This window comes from Embiotoca jacksoni, unplaced genomic scaffold (genome assembly GCF_022577435.1).
Source record: "Embiotoca jacksoni isolate LCO1_2020_lvr unplaced genomic scaffold, fEmbJac1.0.p SCAF_1, whole genome shotgun sequence".
Classification (NCBI taxonomy): Eukaryota; Metazoa; Chordata; class Actinopteri; family Embiotocidae; genus Embiotoca; species Embiotoca jacksoni.
The window spans coordinates 17,952,799-17,971,612 of NW_027185229.1; the positions used below are offsets into that span (position 1 = coordinate 17,952,799).

Below are 18,814 nucleotides of genomic sequence, written 5' to 3' on the forward strand. Positions count from 1 at the left end.
TCTTGATTTTTATATTAGAATGACATCAGGCACATCAAAATAGCTTTTTTTAGGCTGTTGGAAAGTATTACCAATATAACACTATTGTGGATTTGAAATTCATAACACAAAGAGTAACATTTTACTTTGTTTGTAATTGAAGGTGTCCTGTCAACAATTTTATAATGTTGCTGCACCATGATTGGCCACAAGGAAAAACTGGCAAGAAGGCTGAGCAGCCAAAAAGCAGGTTTAAGATTTATCTTAACCACTGCGGTTCTTTGAGGCTAACCAGTGTATTGGAATCTAATCTGTGTAATGCATTTGGTTATAACGTAATGAAGACCCTACTTGCACAGTACCTTAGACGAGCAGTATGTAGGATTTAGAGGCATCTAGTTGTGAGGTTAATAACGCCTCTCGCCTCAACCTCCTCCCCTTCCAAGTGTTTAAGAGAATCTACACGTGCGTCTTTTCTGTGACACTTAAACACTAAAAAGGTCGCAGCAGTTCAGAGTAGTTCAGTAAAATGCAAACTCTTTTGGCTGTTAATGCACCACAAGGGCCTCAGTAGCCTGTTAATTGTCAGCCTGTTTTTTTTTTTTCTCTCTCTTTCTTGCAGATTGAAAATCAATATCATGTAAAAAAAAAAAAATCTTAAACACTCTCTTTCTGCCTTAGTTACCTGAATGACCTGGAAAGGATAGCTAAAGCAGATTACATCCCCAGCCAGCAAGATGTGCTACGAACTCGGGTTAAGACTACTGGCATTGTTGAGACTCACTTCACTTTCAAGGAACTGCACTTCAAGTAAGTTCATATAGCAATGACTTGACTCATCAAGTAGAACAGAAGTATATTTTCTCTCCGGGTACTCCGGCTTCCTCCCACCATCCAAAGACATGCTTGTCAGGTTAATTGGCGGTTCTACAAATTGCTCTTAGGTGGGAATGAGAGCGTGAATGGTCTTTGTTTCCATCTGTCTCTGTGTTGGCCTCGGGATAGACTGGCGACCTGTCCAGGTTGTACTCTGCCTTCACCCCAAAGTGAGCTGGGATAGGCTCCAGCCTGCTCATGACCCTGTTCAGGATAAAGCGGGTATAGATAATGGATGGCTGGATGGAAATATATATATGAATGAAAAATAGACAGCCATTTCTACTCCCACTCAGCCTCCCTTTAATTGAAAAGAGGGCTTTAGCCATTTGCAACCAGGGTGAGAGTCCAGGGAGCTCTCACTTGGTAAATGCCAGCAGTGAGAAGGTGTATTTGACATTAAGTAACCTGAGTGGTAGATAACCCCCTGGTGTTCACTTGCCTCTGATGCTTTCTTGCAGTCTTATTTGGTAATCCATTAACAAAAAAACCTGCCAGTTAGACGTACATGACCACATGAAACGAGCAGTTTACAGACTAAATTCTTCCCCTGGTACAATTTGTATAGAGCAGTAAGACAAAAAAAAACTGTTTGGATATTAAATATGTCATAGCTAATGTTTTCTTTGAATTAGGTCCTAGCAGTGCAAGAAGTGACATCGCACTACCAGCCTCCTCCTCGATACCCGTTTTAAACACTAACAGTCATTATGACCTTCCTTATGTCCCTCTGTACATACACCCGTTTACAAAGTTTCCCAGAAATATTCACTTAATTTTCATCTCAATGTTAATAACATTAAAGAGCCACTGATCCTCCTGGATTTAAATGTGCAGCTCTACCACTCGCCAGCTAAATTATACCACCAATTAAAAGCTGAATCGTAATGACTGCGCGAAGGGCTGAGTAAATAAATTATATCCTGCCCACAATGCTCTTGCTCAATAAAACCACAGGGTTATTTAGTAATACAATTTTGAGTATGTGCTACATGGCACAGTACTGTAGGTCTTACATAAAATATGCTCTGACCCAGCCTGAGCACTCATGTGTGGGACAGTAATGGATGTATAGATATATCTTTCTAATGGAGGATGGGCGAGAGAGGCAAATGTTTAAACATTTGATAACAAAATCTCAACTGAAGCAGAGTATAGCACATACAAATTATGTTACATAAAAGCATAAAGAGTAAAGCTATTAAGAAAAGGTTGGATATATAGAAAGAAGGGCTATGATCTTACTTTTACAGATTTCGGTTGTTTGGTTTGTGTTTCTTTAGGTCTCGAGCAAGAAAACTCTGCTGTGTAATATTGTGTAAAATGGCTAAACAGATCTGGCAATAAAAAAAAAAAGCAGCGGCAGCCACATGACTCTGGTGTGACTTGTTTCCTGATAAACTCTCTGCTATTTACCTTCGGTTAAAGCCTCAATATTTGACCTGAATAATACATAGAGGCAATCAATACGAAGAAAGTCACATTTTTATAACTATGCTCTGTTTGTCATAATAAGTACAGAAAGGAAATACTTATAGATCCAGTAAAATGTCATCTTTTGACAGTGGCTTAATTTAGATTCATGCTCTTAGGTGTTTGATAACCTAAACAGATTGTGATTAGCTGAAATCGCATATTTGTCCTCTGTATCATCAGAATATGGCAGTTGTGCAGCATGTGGTGGACCGTTATCCCTTCAGCTGTCTGTAGGGTTTTGCTCACACCTCTAACAGTTTCGATCACAGCGCTCGGTTCCTCCATTAGCCTGCACTTTGCTCTGAATATAGAGGCCTGCCTGCCTATTGTAGCCTGCAGTCTTTTATTCGATATCTGACAGACATCTCTCCACCTCCTCACCACTTCTGTTCTCAAAACAACCTCATGAAAAATGTATGTACTTCCAGGGATAGTATGTCCCCTCTAACTTTCTCCTTCCCTCTATCGCCATCATTCTTCCTGAAATGTCCCCTTCAGTGCCCTGTTCTTGGCTTCACATTACTCTTTTTCATAGTGACCTCCTTCCTCAACCACATACACACAGTTTATCTCCTGTGCTTGATCTTCCTTGCAGAATGTTCGACGTGGGAGGCCAACGCTCCGAGAGAAAGAAGTGGATTCACTGTTTTGAAGGAGTAACAGCCATTATCTTTTGTGTTGCACTGAGCGCTTATGACCTGGTGCTGGCTGAGGATGAGGAGATGGTAAGGAAAGAAAAAGCACCCTCTGGTGTGTGTGTGTGTGTGTGTGTGTGTGTGTGTGTGTGTGTGTGTGTGTGTGTGTGTGTGTGTGTGTGTGTATTTAATCTGTATGGATTAAATCACTTAACTAGCATCATAAATGTGCACTTTGGACCAATTTCAGTACAGGGTGGTTTAAATTATAATGCATTGCAAAGCATTTAACATTGCCCATCTCTCCTTATTATGGCTTTACAATAGTGAGCTACAGGTGGTAAAATTAGCTCATTGAACTTTTGTAATAAAAGTCCTGATAGCCTTTTTTTTCCCTAAGTAACTCGAACCATTTGACCCCAATTTCTTAAACCGCTTATGAATTTAAAGAAAGTGCTCAGGAGAGATTTAGCCTAAAGATGCCTTGTAGAGCCTTCTCTTATACTCACATTTAAAATGTGAAATAACATTGTCCCCTGGTGGCAGCTATGACATATAATGCATGCTATTGTCTATTGTGTATCATACTGCTTCATGTATATTATCACACGGTCCTATTTTTGTTCATATTCTTAATACATTTATAATGGGATTGCAGAGTAAGAACTTCATAGCTCAGCGCAACCGTTTCATTGTACGTATAACAATAAACAAGGGCGGGGCGATATGGACAAACTCAATATCATGCTATTTTTGTCCAAATAGCTTGATATAAATTCTGCATGACTGTTGGTGCTTTCATAAACTATTTACACTATGATACATTTGATAAATAATATTCAGTAGTGTGGATATAATGATACAATAAGTGGGTAAAGTCAAATAATAGATAAACTACAAGTCTGGTAAATTCAGAAAATGACCACTTTACTGTAATGCAGCCTTAAAAACCAGGAAAAGACAACACTTACGCAATATGATAATATTACGATATCCAAAATCGAAGACATAGTCTAATCTCATATCAGATATTGATATAATATCAATGCATTGTCCAACCCTACAATAAACTCTTAAATCCTGTCATGCCCTAATAAAAGTAATAATCAATGACCAGTTTTTCTTCTCTTTAGAACCGAATGCACGAGAGCATGAAGCTTTTTGACTCCATCTGCAACAACAAATGGTTCACCGAAACCTCCATCATCCTGTTCCTAAACAAGAAGGATCTGTTTGAGGAGAAGATTACTCGCAGTCCTCTTGCAATCTGCTTCCCCGAGTACACAGGTACACAGCGGAATATCAGGGCACCTGACAGCTAACTGGTCAACATCTGCAGAAAATGACTGTCTTGAAAATAAGTCAATTTCTCATCTTATTTTTCCTAACTGTTGCTTCCCAGGAGCCAACAAGTTCGATGAAGCTGCCAGTTATATCCAGACCAAGTTTGAGGACCTCAACAAGAAAAAAGACACCAAGGAGCTCTACACCCACTTCACCTGCGCCACTGACACCAAGAACGTTCAGTTTGTCTTTGACGCCGTCACCGACGTCATTATTAAAAACAACCTGAAAGACTGTGGTCTTTTCTAAAAAGGTAGGATAGAGGGATGTCTGGGTGGGTGGAAATGTTTCTGTAAAACCTAATCATTAAATGTTATCAAGCAGATTTTATGTCATTATATAATTTTTAGGCAAAAAGAATCTATCTAAAGTACATATTTGTTAGTGTTCTGGATATACCAAAAGGATGAATTCTGGATGGAAGGTTGTGCTTTTTTGATCACATTAATTGACTCATTAAATACTTAGCAGATTAATTAATAACGAAACTAATCATCACTCTCTGATTAGATAATCAATGGTGACTGGCATCCTAAAGGTGAGAAAATGAGAGCTTTCAGCCACTCAAACTTTGAATGTTTAGTTAATTTTAATTAATGCAGAAAATATTATTAGCTTTGTTTAGTCGAAAGGTAAAATAAGCAAAAATTGTATATTCTGTGGAAATGACTTCATCAAAACAATCAATTTTTACAACACTACTTGTTAAGATGAGTAACTCATTCGAAGACTGTAGCTTACTGTGATCATGGCTATATTTGGCTTTTCAGTACAACTTGCTGGGTCAGGTGTTTGGGTGTTTTTTTTTTCTCAGATCAAGTATTCAGGTGAGATACAGCCTCAAAATGTACCTAAATGTGTTCTCTCATATTCCTATCTGAATTCAAACATGTGTGGACATAAAGCTAGACCACAATGTGGATATTAAAAGCCGCAAAATGCAGTTATCACATCAGTTACTGACTCGTCTCACACAGCCAGACATGAGTTTACTTAAGGAATAAAGATGTCACATATTGAACAGATTTATACTGTGATTGAATTGGAGCAATATGAGCAAACTGACTAATCTCATTGTTAGTTCTGAGTCAGACACTGTGACAAGAATCTCCAAGAGTTTAAAAGAACCCTTTAAATCCCCGGCAAATGAAACAAATATATCTAAATGCCAATGCTTCCAGTAATACGTGAAAAAGTTTTACTTTGTGATGCGTGTTTGATTTGGGTGATTTGACTTTGTTACATTTGAAGTTTATTAAGTACAAAGTCAACTCATCCAGGTCTGTGTAACCTTATTGCTAAGGACTATATTTATTGCAGTAATTGAAAAGCATAGTCAACAGAGGAACAACAGCCTCTCTTTCAACATTTTATGTTGCACTTTAAAAAAAAAATTAATTGTTGTCATCTCTCATTTTACGCAGGACAATGCCCGACGCACACAGACTGCATGAGAGACTGCAACAGCCATGTGATGATTACTGCTTTTCATAATGAAAACCATAACAGACTTGATTCCTAGAGGGGAACCTAAAAGAAATTAAACAATCACGGATCTGCAAGCATCACATTATCTGTCTAAACTGTTCTTCTTGTTATTTTTTTTTATGTATTTCTTATCGCTCTTTATCAGGGCTCTTATGCTATTAATGCCGAGTACCTGCAAACACTTATTTGGCCAATGACCATCTAATTTGACAAGCGTAATCCACTAACAATCAAGGCACTTGCCTGAAAATGGTTGCTTTTTAATTAGATTAAGTAACAACTTATATTAGCCGAGTGGCTGCAGTGAAAATAATTGTTGGAAGAGCAAAGGTTGGCGTAAATAGGACCTGTTATCACATCATGCCACACGACACATGGAAATACAGCTAAATTAAAGTGTTTTTCATCCTTTTTAGATCTTCATGGACCAGTCTGAGAACCACTTGTTTAATGCTATTTATTTGATTCATTTTGTCTTATTTTGTATTCAGAAACCTTTTTTAGGTTTTCATTTTACTTTGCTTTTTGCTTTTGAAATTTGAGAAGAGGATACAGTAGAAAAAAAAAACTTTTTATAAAAATCACATTGACTTCTGTTAACTGCCATTTTATGGACCTTTTGAGTGCACAGAGCTTATTTTTTAGAAGAAAACTAACAAGCATGGAGAATGACAATGGATGAAGGGGAAATGTTTTTGTACAATGTTTACACAGAATAAATCATCACAATTGTACTATAGTGCATTGTTCTGCATGACTGTCCATAGATTAGCCTGTATCCCCACAAACTGAATAACATTCCTTAAGTAAATTCTTTAAAGAAACAAAACAGAGATGGTTATGTGTCACTTTTAAGATATCTGAAAGATTTTTAAGTGGTTATGTTTGTTCCTAACATGGATTGTTCTGTACTATTTGTTTCATTCCAAGTGTTTTTACATTTGTTTGTGCCTTGATATCTGTTTACACTCATTCTTTAGACATGCTATCTTCATAGTGTGAATTAGGGCTATTTCTACTCCACGTCAGTTCACAAAATCCTGATTTAAAACACACCGCAACACCAAGACAAATAGATGATAGTTGTTCATTAGTACTAAGATCAAATTTCATTCACTTGTTAAATGTAAATAAAAGTTTGGTCACATGATCTTCTTTCTAAAGTGTGGTGTGTTGAACAAAAATGCACAGTTGGTTTAATTTGTTCCTTCATGTTTGGACCAATGCTCTGACATAAATACACTATTAGGAACACACAATAGGAACTTTGGAATAGAAAACAGAATAAAGATGGAACAAAAATTGCTGATTAAAAAAGATGGAGAAAGCTCTGAAAGACTAGGAAAGGACTTCCATGCTTAAACCTCCATTACGGACCTTTTGTCTCCCTCTTCTGCCAGTAAGAGTAAGTACAAAAACAGTTTACACGCTCACATCAAAGACTGCTACTCTGTTGTGACTTTTGCAGTATAAAATGGGGGGTGAATGAAATGAAAAGCATCCCAGACCCTGTAAAATAATTCGCTTTACTATCAGAATTTGATTTGTTCGGACCGGGCCTGATAATATCCGAAAAGTCTAGAAGATTTGTACAACTAAATTATTTCATCCCTATTCCAGTTAGCATAGCGCTAAACTAGAAGTTAGTCAGCTCTGCCGGGCTAAGCCTTCACATACACTCCCCATGAAGCCAATAGTTTGAATTAATCTGGCCAGTGCAGGAATCATCAGACAGTAGATTAAAACATCTCTATACTGTCAAATAATGACCTATTTACCTGGCGGTGAACATTGTCACCATTGTGTGAGCTTGTTTGGCAGTATGAATGTAATTGACATTCAACTGTAAAAGTCCCACACTATAGTTTTAAAGTAGAAATACATTGATAAAACAAGACTAGAGCATAGAAATAAAACACCGTTTTGGAGCAAAGGCTTTAGGATACGCAGTAATTCATGTTTAATTGTTCACAGCTCACACACAAAACCTGTAATCCAGAGTTTTTCTTCAATGTAAATGCAAATTACAGGTTCATCTATTTCTGCAGTAAAGGGCCAGTGGTGGAACACGAGTACATTTATTGCAGTAAAGTACTTAAATACAGTTTAGAGATCCCTCTCTAAATTTATAATCCAACAACTAACTAAAAACAACTAACTGTGAAATGGTACACATTTATGCACATAACGATCTATGTCATATAAAATAATCATTCCCAGGAGCCATGTTTCTGCTGAATGAGGGATTATACATTCTCTAATGCTCCTCTTAGAAAATTTCCACTGATAACGCCTCAGTGCAGTAATTTAGTATTTTATTGGTACTGACAGTAATGAACTCAGTATGTTTCCCACACAGAGGTGTTGTGAAGATCTTAAAACATTGGGGGCTTGACCCAGTCCAGAACATTTGAGATTTTGTACTCAATAATTGCACAATTTTCAAGTTATTTCCGAGTAAAATTAATTTAAGAAGTGAGATACTGTGCTTTACCAACTTACCTGTACATGCTGCATAGGCTGGCTTTCACAACAAGAAATCAAAATAAGCACGAGGATTTCAACCTGAGTTCTCACTCGGCTTTGTTATTATATTGTTCAGCAAACAGGAGTAAACCCCCCCCCCCAAAAAAAAAAAAAAATAATAGCCTTAACAATGCTGAAGCAATAGCCTGGCATACCCAAACCCAAACTAACCGTGTAATTAAATAGTCACAAATATAATCACAGCAGAAAACTGAGGCTATGAGCAATAGTCTGACAGGGCCAGGCTAATGAAGCAGACATGCTGGATTGAATGTTGCTAATGCATTGTTCAATTTTGAAAACTGATTATAGTTTCTGCTTCGACTGTGTGACAAGGGCAATTTTTGAACTGTGACAAACTGGGTTACAAGCTTCTTACCTGTCTCTCTGATGCACTCCTCTTCACCTTTCCAGTAGCTCTTTTTCTGTCTCTCTCTCTCCTCCTTCCTCCTGACCTCATCATAAAAAGGATGCAATCAGCATTTGTCAACCAAAATCTAAACAAAGATCTAATTTATGTATGTCTCAATTAGTGGACTTCAGGCAAGTACACTCGTATGTAAAACAATATATTTGTGTACATTTTCGGGCGCAGTGCGTGAATTTCGTCATGGCACTGAAGTCTCAAATTGCACACGGGCATTGTGTACTTACTCAACGCTTTCTTAGTGGGGTATTGCAGGTGGCGCATTATCCGGGAGACTGGCTGCTATTTCTCCAAATGAATGTTCCAACGACGGAGGGGGCGCTTAATTCAGAACACACCTGTTTTGTTTGGTCATTTGAACTCAAAATGAAGCTGTTTCCCACACCAGCCTTGCCTCGTCGTCTCCATCCTTTTCCTCTTTTTTTTTTTTCTTTTATAAAACTTCCAATATCCTTAGTCGTCAAGAGTTGCCTTTGTGATTTAACTAACGAGGTACCACGAGATGCCTACTGATGCCAACTACTGGAAGTTTCTTCTTCTTCTTCTTCTTCCTCGTCTGCTTTTGGTTTGAATGGCGGTTGGCAATTAAGCTTGCAGGTGAGTAACCGCCTCCCACTAGACTGGAAAGTAGGTTTAACCGAGAGCCCGCTCGGTAAATCGCTAAAATATCAGATTTTAAATAAGCCTACGTCACGCGTCACTCAGCATAATTTCTGGTCTTTGCATTTTGCATATATATATATATATTTTTGTTGTTGTTGTTGTTGTTGTTGTTGTTTTTTACTAACAGTGCAAAGCCTCTCTGCCTCTCATTGAACACAGTAGACATAGAGACCTGAGGCTATGGCTTAAATATTCAGGACTGTTTGGGACGCCCGGGCCTAGCTCTACTCCCACTACTGCACTTTGGCTGAATTACAATACAGCGTGTTGCCAGCATCCAAAGAGGTGAGATAATTTTTTATTTTTTTTTATTTCACTTTATTAATCCCCGAGGGGAAATTTCTTCGCTACAGCAGGGGGGGCTTTCAGGGGGGGAGCTGCTGCAACAGGCTGCCACTAGCGCGGCGCCAGGTAACCTGACCTGAGGTGCATGTTTTTGGATGATGGGAGGAAGCCGGAGAACCCGAAGAGAACCCACGCAAGCACAGGGAGAACATGCAAACTCTGCACAGAAAGGCCCAGGACCGGATTCGAACCCGGAACCTTTTTGCTGTGAGGCGACAATGTAGTTCATGAATGATTTGCTCAGCTGCAAATGAAATGAGAACTTCACGTGAGCCGGATATTATGTTTGCATTTCAAAAGGCCCTTCAAGAAAAGAATGGTGAATTTCTCAATGCATTTCTCAAACCTTAAAAGGCTGTGAAAAGGTTTGTGGAAAATGAATGGCGACAAGATCCACAGGGTGGCGCCATGTAGTAAAACAACACATATGCGGGGGATCTTATTTACAACAGCTGTCCAAGGTAACTTTTCCTAAAGAGAGCATTCATGTACACAGCTTTCTGAAACTACAAAGCGTCTTGAAATCAGTGTTTTTATTTTTATTTTATTAATTTTTTTTAATATAAATTTCATTGTTGGTGATTTGCAACGTCTAATGGTGATGGACATATATGATTAAAAGGAAACGTTTTTGATAAATGAATGTATTTCTCGTTGCATGATTTTTTTTTTTCCCCCTCCGAAATCCGAATCACCGAACTCCAGATGTGGAGTACCAGCGATATGATATGTGTGCGGCAATTTACGTCCAGTCGGAACCTGTGAAATGACTCCCTCCAGTAGGCATCTTGTTTCAGGCGGGTTTCTATTGGCTGACTGTGTGATGCGCTGCGCTGATTTGCTGCAATGAATAGCCCAACATCGTCAAAGTCCGCTGACAGACCTGCTTGTGGCTCAGAGGAGGGAGGACACAAAGAGACCATCACCTCCAACCATCTGTAAATCTGTGGAGTTCTTCATTGTGCTCAGATTTATTTTAAACCAAATGCAAAGGTGAGCATTGTTACTTTAGACTACCGGGCTATATGTTTTAGCAAGAATATTTTAGTAATAGTCACTCATCACTGAATGCATTTTCCTCTTTTCTTCCAGAAAATAATAAGTTTTTGAACTTTATTGCTAACACTGTCTCACAAGCAATGGTAAGTTTTTTTTTTATGTCTCTGTTTTATTGCATTTGGAGAATTTTATCGATGTAGAGCAGGGACTTAATTGCAATGGACCCCGAGCATAAATTCTGTAGGCCATGTGGAGTGTTCTTTGCAGGAACTATTAATATTTCTATTAAGTTTTTCCAGTATTGACTGTTCTTTGAAAATATTTTTGTCATAGTGAAGTCTTTTGAAGTCACAGTTAATTAAATCCGAACTCTCCATGCCAAATGCATCACCTCTCTGCATTGTGTTAATGCAGCCAAGACAAACAGAGCATTTCAAAAAAAAAGTGGCAGACTGACCACAGAGTGCCACTGTGGGTGTCTCTGTATATGTCAGATAAGTCTCCCTCAGGGGCCAAATGGTTCCGCACCCACAGCTGTGATAACATCATGGCATTGTGGTAGCCTCAGTACTCTAAGCCAAACACTGGCAGGACAGAGAGGCTCAACAAACTACAAGAACTTTAAAAACAAACAACCAAAAAAGTTGGGCTGCTGACATACTGGGGGCATTTCTGTAACTTTCTGGCAAAGGAAAGCGTGGTATGTTTGATGTTTTTATTTCATTTTCATCATCATGTGGCGTAAATAGAACTTGGAAGCCTTATTTTCGTAACTGGATTGCACTGATTTAAGTCTACCTAAAAGCTGGGAGATAGTATGATTCATTATGACTACTCGATCTTTGGGTAATTCCAAAATGTTGCTGTCATTTCCTGCTTTTTAATACACACCAGTCAACATCCTGTAAGCTAGAGGAGTCCAGAGAGGATATGTGAGCCACCCCTCTGCACTCTAGATTCAGCTCTACTTTGTTCAAACTTCCCGTTTAACTTTAGGAGGCAGGGAGAGTTTTCCCAGCATAAAATGTGCATCCTGTGCTCTGAACTGGGACTTTATATTTGTCTGGGATCATACTACATGGGATGGTCTCCATAAAGCTGCTCTGAGATTTGTCAGAAACACTTCGCTTGTTATATGACCATAGAGCAGAGTGATCTCAGCTGGTAAAAATCTTATTGGCCGACTTCTGGAAATAACACAAGGAACCGTTCAAGCTTCAGCTGGACTGGCCGGGGCATGATGGGATATTTTGGAAGGCAGCCTAACAGCTCCGTAGTCTGCTGCAACATATGACCTTAACTTTTCTTTCTTTAAGTTGTTTTGGAAAAAGTGTTGAATTTGAATAGACTTTGTTAAAATTCTGTATGCACAACTAAGAATTTGTCTCTTTCTCGTTGTGCAGCTGTGTGTAGGAGATTCTACTGACTGCCTGCGGGACCACATGCACTACATGATGAGATCGCTGCAGGACTTGAAGCAGATAAGCAGGCCGAGGCCACTGAGTGAGCCATGTGTCAGGTCTTTCGCTGTAACACGGCTTTGCAAACAGAGGGCACAGCAGGAGCGACTCACTCGTCTACGTGTTTCTGACGCCAGTGAAGCCAGCACGTATGACTCTGCCTGCTGCCTGGTCAGCCCGCTGGAAGAAGAGGAAGAGCAGCAGCAGCGACTGGCGCAAGGCTCCCCCAGCAGTGAGAAGAGTGTGGACTTTGATTCGGGTTACTCTGAGGCGTCCTGGCACGATGAAGGGGTGGTGCTGAGAAGGACCCGAAACGTGCGAGTCTCTAATTCTGCCTGTCTCCGCACAAACAGAGGACCTTCCGGTCGTATCCGGCCCAAATCAACCTCTGATGCTTGCCTGGAGCGCTGGACTTCATTTGAGGCCAGTGATCCGGAGAACTGGACAACGTCGTTGCTGAGCCGCAGCAGGAACAGACAACCCCTGGTTCTGGGGGACAACAGTTTTGCTGACCTGATAAAGAACTGGATGGACCTACCAGACTGTCCTGAGCCAGCAGAACTAAAGCCCAGTGCGGGCCGGCGTCTCGCCAAAGACATTTTGGGCAACATGCGCAGGAGACTGGCTGGGATGTCTAAAGGTGTGGAGCTGAGGCCAAAGCCGACATGCTCCACGAAGGTCAGCAGAGCGGAAGAGGCTCCCAAACGGATGTCCTGTCCTGTGGGACGCCAGGCTCTCAAACCTTTCTTTCACCAGTCCCACACAGGGTTACATCAGTTGGACACTGACTTCTACCAGTTCACTGCTCTCATGAAAACAGGTAGCCGACAACCTATCATATGCAATGACATCATTGGATACATTTGATTAAGAAAGACTGACCTTTTGACAACACTTTTTCAAAAAGACTGCTTCGTTTTCAATGTCCATACCTCTGGATTAAAACGTTTTTTTTTTGTATTTAATGTAAACACGATCTGTTCCTGCTTAAGTATGAGCAGTGCAAAATGCTGCAAAGTTATTAAAGAATTATAAAATCTAATTATTTTAGCCCTCTGTCATTGGGTTGCATGTTTTTCACTCAAAAAAACTGAATCTTCCTCTCAATTCTTTATGAAACATGATGCTGCAGGCATACTGCCGTACACATCAGTGCAGTATTTTGTGTCATCGTGTGACAGAACTTAGAATTACAGTTTTAAGAAATATACATATCAAAGCATCATGTAAATAGTTTGTAAACACACTAGATCTTTGTGAACAGTTTAAATGGTACAAAGACTGACTAAAAAGAGGAGATGTGGTATGAGCATCATAGTCATTGCTGGAACAGAAGTAAGTGAGCTATTTAAAAGCTGGTTGGAGAACTGATGTCTGTTAGTGTAGTACACAGATATAACTTGTTCCTCAAAGACACATTTATTGCATTATTGTTCACAAAGACATCATAATCCCAAACTGCATCCTTGCATCATAATCCCATTTACACATTTATCTTTATAAACTACAAGTATAAGTAGCTTCAGTAATAATTACCGAGATGATTCACATGACAGCATTCAATTTTAGTTTAGCCAACAGGGAAAGCATAGCCAATTGAAAATGTAAGAATGCTAATGTGAGGGTGTGGAGTGAAACACATTGTGAGGTTGTGGAAGAGGGCAGGACGCACACATAAGTAATCTGAGGACAGATGCAGGCCTCTACTCTGAACAGCTGCAGGGATTCCTCAGGGAGGTGGAGGGTGGTGGTTGCAAGTGTCTGCCTGCACCCCTTCAATGCCATGCCTGAATTAAACCTTGGTACAAGCCCTTCCCTAGCAGTGTCAGATCATCTACATCCACAGGACCTGGCAAGCATCTTCACAACCTTTTCCCCTGCATCTTCAGAAGACACACTTTACATCTAAATCAAAACTAAAAGTTGGCAAGCAGAGCCCAGGAGAGATATTTCTGGTAAAAGAAAATGTAGGGGAATTTGAAGTGTAATTAGATTTCCTCTTTTGCTATATAACTAAATGACAAATAAAAAGCCCAAATGAAAAGCCCAAATGAGGAATTGTATTTCAATCTGTGCTCATTATGCAGTATTATGGGGACATGGCTCAGGGACAGGACAACTGATTACAGTGATTAGAGTGATTATCAATAAAAATCTGTGTTTTAGTGCAATAATTTCAAACAATATCAAATGAAAAGACAGGAATAGATAGACAGACGCTGTAAAACAAATCACTCATATCAATCTTTGTAAACAACCGATTAAGCTTTAAAATCAACTTGTTCTTTAAATGATGTGTCAGGAGAGTTAAATTTGCTTTGTTTCACTGAAGCAGTTTCATGTGGCCCGTTTTCACTGACACTTTGTGTTGATGGCATCATGAGAGCAGGTATCTGATAGTTGGGACCGACTCACATTGCTCATCTTCGTCAAATGAGGGGATCAACTCCAGCATCTTCTTATGTGGAGGGATGTCTGCCTTTGTCACCATCTTCACCACGTCAGACACACTGCAAAAAATACATACGGCCTATAACTTTTATCCGGAAAGAGTTATGAACCAGGTAAACAAATGTGTGTTCTCCCTGTTAGACACAGTCATATTAAAGTAGGTCCTCAAAAGTGTCTTTCCATCAACAAACAACATAAAGATGATTGTTTCTTGCCGGGAAACTGTTACAGACTTCCATTACTATCCAAAAACAGTTACAAAAACATCAGTGAGTCATACAGTGGCTCTTAGTAACATGTCCCTCGATTACTATGTCAACAGGCCATTGTACACTGCTGCTGGGAATAAACATTAGCACATATCCGCATTTGAAAATAGTCTCCAACAAATGAAAATAATTGCTCCTGTTTATGTAAGATTTGCTAAAAATAAAACTTTCACCATCCAAAAAATATAATTGTGATCCGTTTCAAAGAATTTACATCTTAGAAACATTATGAATGTCAAAAAGCAATATATTGCATTACATTACACGAGAATTGTTGAAAAATAAAACTTTCCCTTGTTGTGATTTTTAGTGTCATCTGAGTTTTTAATGTTTTTCTTTCCCCGTTTACTGACCCAACACAGGAAGCTTGGGGCGGGGTGACTCTGCGGGAAGTGACTGCTGGTGAGGGCGTTTCTAGGGTCTGCTGCCCACATGGTCAGCACTCTGCCCCTCTCCCCTTTAGCTTAACCCTCGTGTTGTCCTCGGGTCAAAATGACCCGCAGCTGTGTTCAACCAAGTTCTATTTTATTTCTATATTTTTATATTTTTTGGGATCATTGGTCATCATTCTTTAAAGAAACCCTCACAGCCTCCTTGTCACCAATGATCCCAAAAAAATATGAAAATAAAATAGAACTTGGTTGAACACAGATGCGGGTCATTTTGACCCGAGGACAACACGAGGGTTAATCTAATCGCAACACTAACACCAATCTCCCCAGTGACTTGAGCATTAAAAAAAATATATATGCAAAGTATTTTTTTCAAGAGCTCCCAAGATTTAAGCAAAAATGACTAATACACAATATTAATTTACCCAGTGAAGTACTGCCAACAAACTTTCGAGGTCAACTGATTTATTACTCTGTTCTCTTTATGCCAACAGCAATCTAAACATCCCGCAGGGTCTATATTCTACTATGATTCAGTTCTTTAATTGATGAGGACAGTTCACAGCACGAGACATCTGATTCGCCCTCAGGATTATGAAATGTGCCTGTAATGTGCTGCAGCACTGAACAGGCCCAAACAGTGTGGCTTCTAAGATGCAGAAAAAACGCCACACTCATTTAACCATTTAACTCTTGTCCTCAACAAACAGGAGGAAACCTGAGGAGGAATCTCAATCATCTGTGTTCACTGACGCATGTGTATGTGTCAACAAGCTCACTCCTCACAGGCTCAGAGGAAACGCCTCATCCTGCCATTAGACTCTAAACAAACACAAGAGCGTTGCTTCTTGTGATTGTTTAGATGTGCAGGGCTGTGCGTGTAGACATGTGCGACACTGTACTGTATCTTACGGTTTACTGTTACGTACCTCTTCTTCAGCCTCTCCTTGTGTCCATTGTATAACATAGCAGTTCCATAGAATAGACTGCAGATGTTCAAGCTGTACTTTTCCTGCACAAAGACAAAGAATTCAATTTAATTTGCAGTAGAATATAATAAGGTTAACAAGGCATGCAGGTAGAGTATTGCCTGTATGCAATACAAAAAGTTACCTCCTGCAAAGATATCAGTCTGCATAGCTGAGAGCGACCTGTGGCCTTTTACAACCTCAGCATTTCAGGAAGCTCTGCAGTGTCTCCAGAGGCACACCAGGGCAACTCAAAGGTTAAAGAAAACCTGGAGCAGTCACAATGCTTGCCAATTTATTTTCCTTTTGCCTCCTCAGAAAACAGAAATCCATCAGAATCAATAAACCAAATGTCTGTTCAGGACATAAATGTGCATGCATAAAAACTAGACTGGGAGTCTAAGAATGTGCACAGGGGGGAATAAATACAAGTGTATGAAGACAAAAAGACAAAAAAACGGGAGAGTTTACATGCTAACTGTTATCTCAGTTATCAGCAGGGTTATGGAATGTGATCAAGATATTGTTTGTGTTTTTTAACATTGCATTCTGGGATACTTTGCAATCACATTAACTATGTTCTGCTCAACTGTATGTTTTTTGGACTGTGACAACAATACAGCAAATATGTTAAATAATATAATCATTCATGAGATGATGGAAGTGGCAGCTTGTGATTCATTGCGCTCGTCTTACGTTACTGGTGATAAGATTGACAAACTAGAACAGTTAGAAAACAATGCCAATGCCATGGTATGGTAGTTGTTTTAAATTTGATCTGATCTATCCATCTGCGCCCATTCTTTACCAACCATGAAATCCAATTTGTTAGAAGAGTGGTATAAGCCTTAAAGGAAATGTTTGACATTTTGGGAAATAGGCGAATTCCGTTCTTCTTCCTCTGTGGTGGTTGAGAAGAGTTCTGAAGTGGTGAATGGTCGGTGTAAAGTCGCCAATTCTTTCAAACAATAAGATTGTGTGCACTAGAGGAAGGTGAGCCGGTTTAGAGAGAAAAAAAAAAAAACATTCACAAAATGTGTCCTCGGTAGCACCGGGTGTGAAGGCAGTGTGTATTTCCGTGCACCTTGCTGAGAGGGATAAGGCGAGCATACCTTGATATACTGGAACAGTTCCTCCAAGGTCATTTCCTGCTGACCGCTGCATCTGCCCTCAACAAGGAAGTCATCCCACAGGGTGTATTTCTTTCCTGCGACCTGATGATGGACACATTACATACAGCAACACACACACATACACACGTGAGCAAAGTTGACAGACGAAGTAGTGCCTGCTCTGAGAGATGTGTAGGACATGTTTGTGTCCATAACAAGAGTGCTGGACACTCAGAGACAGACAGACTGCATTTGTCACTGCTGTGTTATAAAGCAGCTGAGAACAATCAGCAGACTCCAATAAGCCACAGTGAGGTGAAGAAGGTGTTTCCTCAGAAATGATGGAGGGACTTTTCTGCTTTTCTCAGGTTCCATCTTTGAGACTTCTCACAGTTTTACAATCATCCTGAGCCAGTAAGAATCCATGTAGCCATGTAATGTTGTGTGTTTAGAGCCCATGATATGGGTGCAAATTGAGAAAAAGTTGAAGAATGTTCTCATAAAACCTGCATCTGTGTAAATATAAATGTATTGCTCTATGCAATGTAACAGCAACATAGGGTTTTTTCCAGACACCTTGCCAGATTTCCTTGTAAGTTGCTGAAATGTAGAGTCACAAGGGCCATTTTCTTTAATTTAAGGAATCTAATAGGATAAGTAATTGTAGTTTTACATGTGTGACGTGTACGGGGCATGGAGTCAAGTACACGACTCTCAGACGGGCAGTTCAGTTTATATACCTTTACAAACAAAATCAAAGTGACAATAAAGGAATCAAAAGGGAAATCCAAAACTCAGAATAACAGGTACAATCCAAAAGTCCAAAAGAAAACCCGACAGTAAATCGACACGGGACAAAGGCACAGACAAACAAATCCTGGAACAAAGAGGCAGAGGTCAAACACAAGGAAAATCTCACTGAAAATCAACGCTGGAACAAAGAGCTGTTAACTGCAAACTGGCAAAGACAAGAGGGAAAGACACAGGTAGGCCTACATATACACACACGAGGGTGGGAAGACAATTGGACACAGATGGAGACAGTTGGACAGGTGGAGACAATCAGAGCAGGGCAGACAATCACAAAGGAGGGAAACACTAGGGATCAGAAGTGAAGTGATCTGAAGCAAAAACAAGAAGTGAGTAACAAAATAAAACTAGAAATGGAAACCAGAATATTAGAAAACAAGAGAAAGGACATTTAACGGACAGGATGAGATGTAACAACATGTGCATAAAGCTAGACTAAGAGTCTCCAGCCATGCAACTGAGCTAACAGTCAACAACAAATAACATGGTGTTGTTTAGTAGGTATATTCACCATCGTAACTTAGCATCTTAGCCGTTAACATTTGTATTTTAATGTTAAATGCAAAAAACAGCTTTGATGGGAATGTCAATAGT

The 18,814-nt window shown here is 39.6% G+C and overlaps 3 protein-coding genes across 8 annotated transcripts in view; 2 read left to right on the forward strand and 1 right to left on the reverse strand.

Annotated features, from left to right (window-relative positions):
- LOC138195414 (guanine nucleotide-binding protein G(i) subunit alpha-2) overlaps positions 1-6,948 on the forward strand; it is a 42,364-nt gene extending 35,416 nt beyond the window's left edge. Inside the window, exons 5-10 of one of the 4 annotated variants that reach the window (XM_069144808.1) lie at positions 661-789; positions 2,927-3,056; positions 4,100-4,253; positions 4,369-4,563; positions 4,821-4,848; positions 5,735-6,948. In XM_069144808.1, coding sequence (XP_069000909.1) covers positions 661-789; positions 2,927-3,056; positions 4,100-4,253; positions 4,369-4,559 — 604 coding nt within the window. In that variant the 3' untranslated portion in view covers positions 4,560-4,563; positions 4,821-4,848; positions 5,735-6,948. Of the gene's footprint in view, positions 1-660; positions 790-2,926; positions 3,057-4,099; positions 4,254-4,368 lie in introns of all 4 variants that reach the window. The other 3 variants (XM_069144800.1, XM_069144791.1, XM_069144781.1) reach the window with 3 other exon arrangements.
- A 3,684-nt stretch (positions 6,949-10,632) lies between these two features.
- Positions 10,633-13,260, forward strand: LOC138195432 (PAK4-inhibitor inka2-like). Of its 3 annotated transcripts, XM_069144820.1 has the most exons (3): positions 10,633-10,752; positions 10,852-10,901; positions 12,162-13,260. In XM_069144820.1, the coding sequence occupies exons 2-3, from the start codon at positions 10,899-10,901 to the stop codon at positions 13,083-13,085; spliced, it is 927 nt and encodes a 308-aa protein (XP_069000921.1). In that variant the 5' UTR covers positions 10,633-10,752; positions 10,852-10,898; the 3' UTR covers positions 13,086-13,260. The 3 variants fall into 3 exon arrangements, with proteins under 3 accessions (XP_069000921.1, XP_069000929.1, XP_069000939.1); XM_069144828.1 differs by lacking the exon at positions 10,852-10,901 and having other exon boundaries at positions 10,634-10,752; XM_069144838.1 differs by lacking the exons at positions 10,633-10,752; positions 10,852-10,901 and adding an exon at positions 10,911-11,458.
- Positions 13,261-13,618: 358 nt separating this feature from the next.
- The window catches only part of uba7 (ubiquitin-like modifier activating enzyme 7), a 37,189-nt gene continuing 31,993 nt past the window's right edge, over positions 13,619-18,814 (reverse strand). Inside the window, exons 22-24 of the mRNA XM_069144852.1 lie at positions 17,411-17,512; positions 16,260-16,342; positions 13,619-14,728 (exon numbers count right to left, since the gene is read on the reverse strand). Coding sequence (XP_069000953.1) covers positions 14,596-14,728; positions 16,260-16,342; positions 17,411-17,512 — 318 coding nt within the window. The 3' untranslated portion in view covers positions 13,619-14,595. The remainder of the gene's footprint in view (positions 14,729-16,259; positions 16,343-17,410; positions 17,513-18,814) is intronic.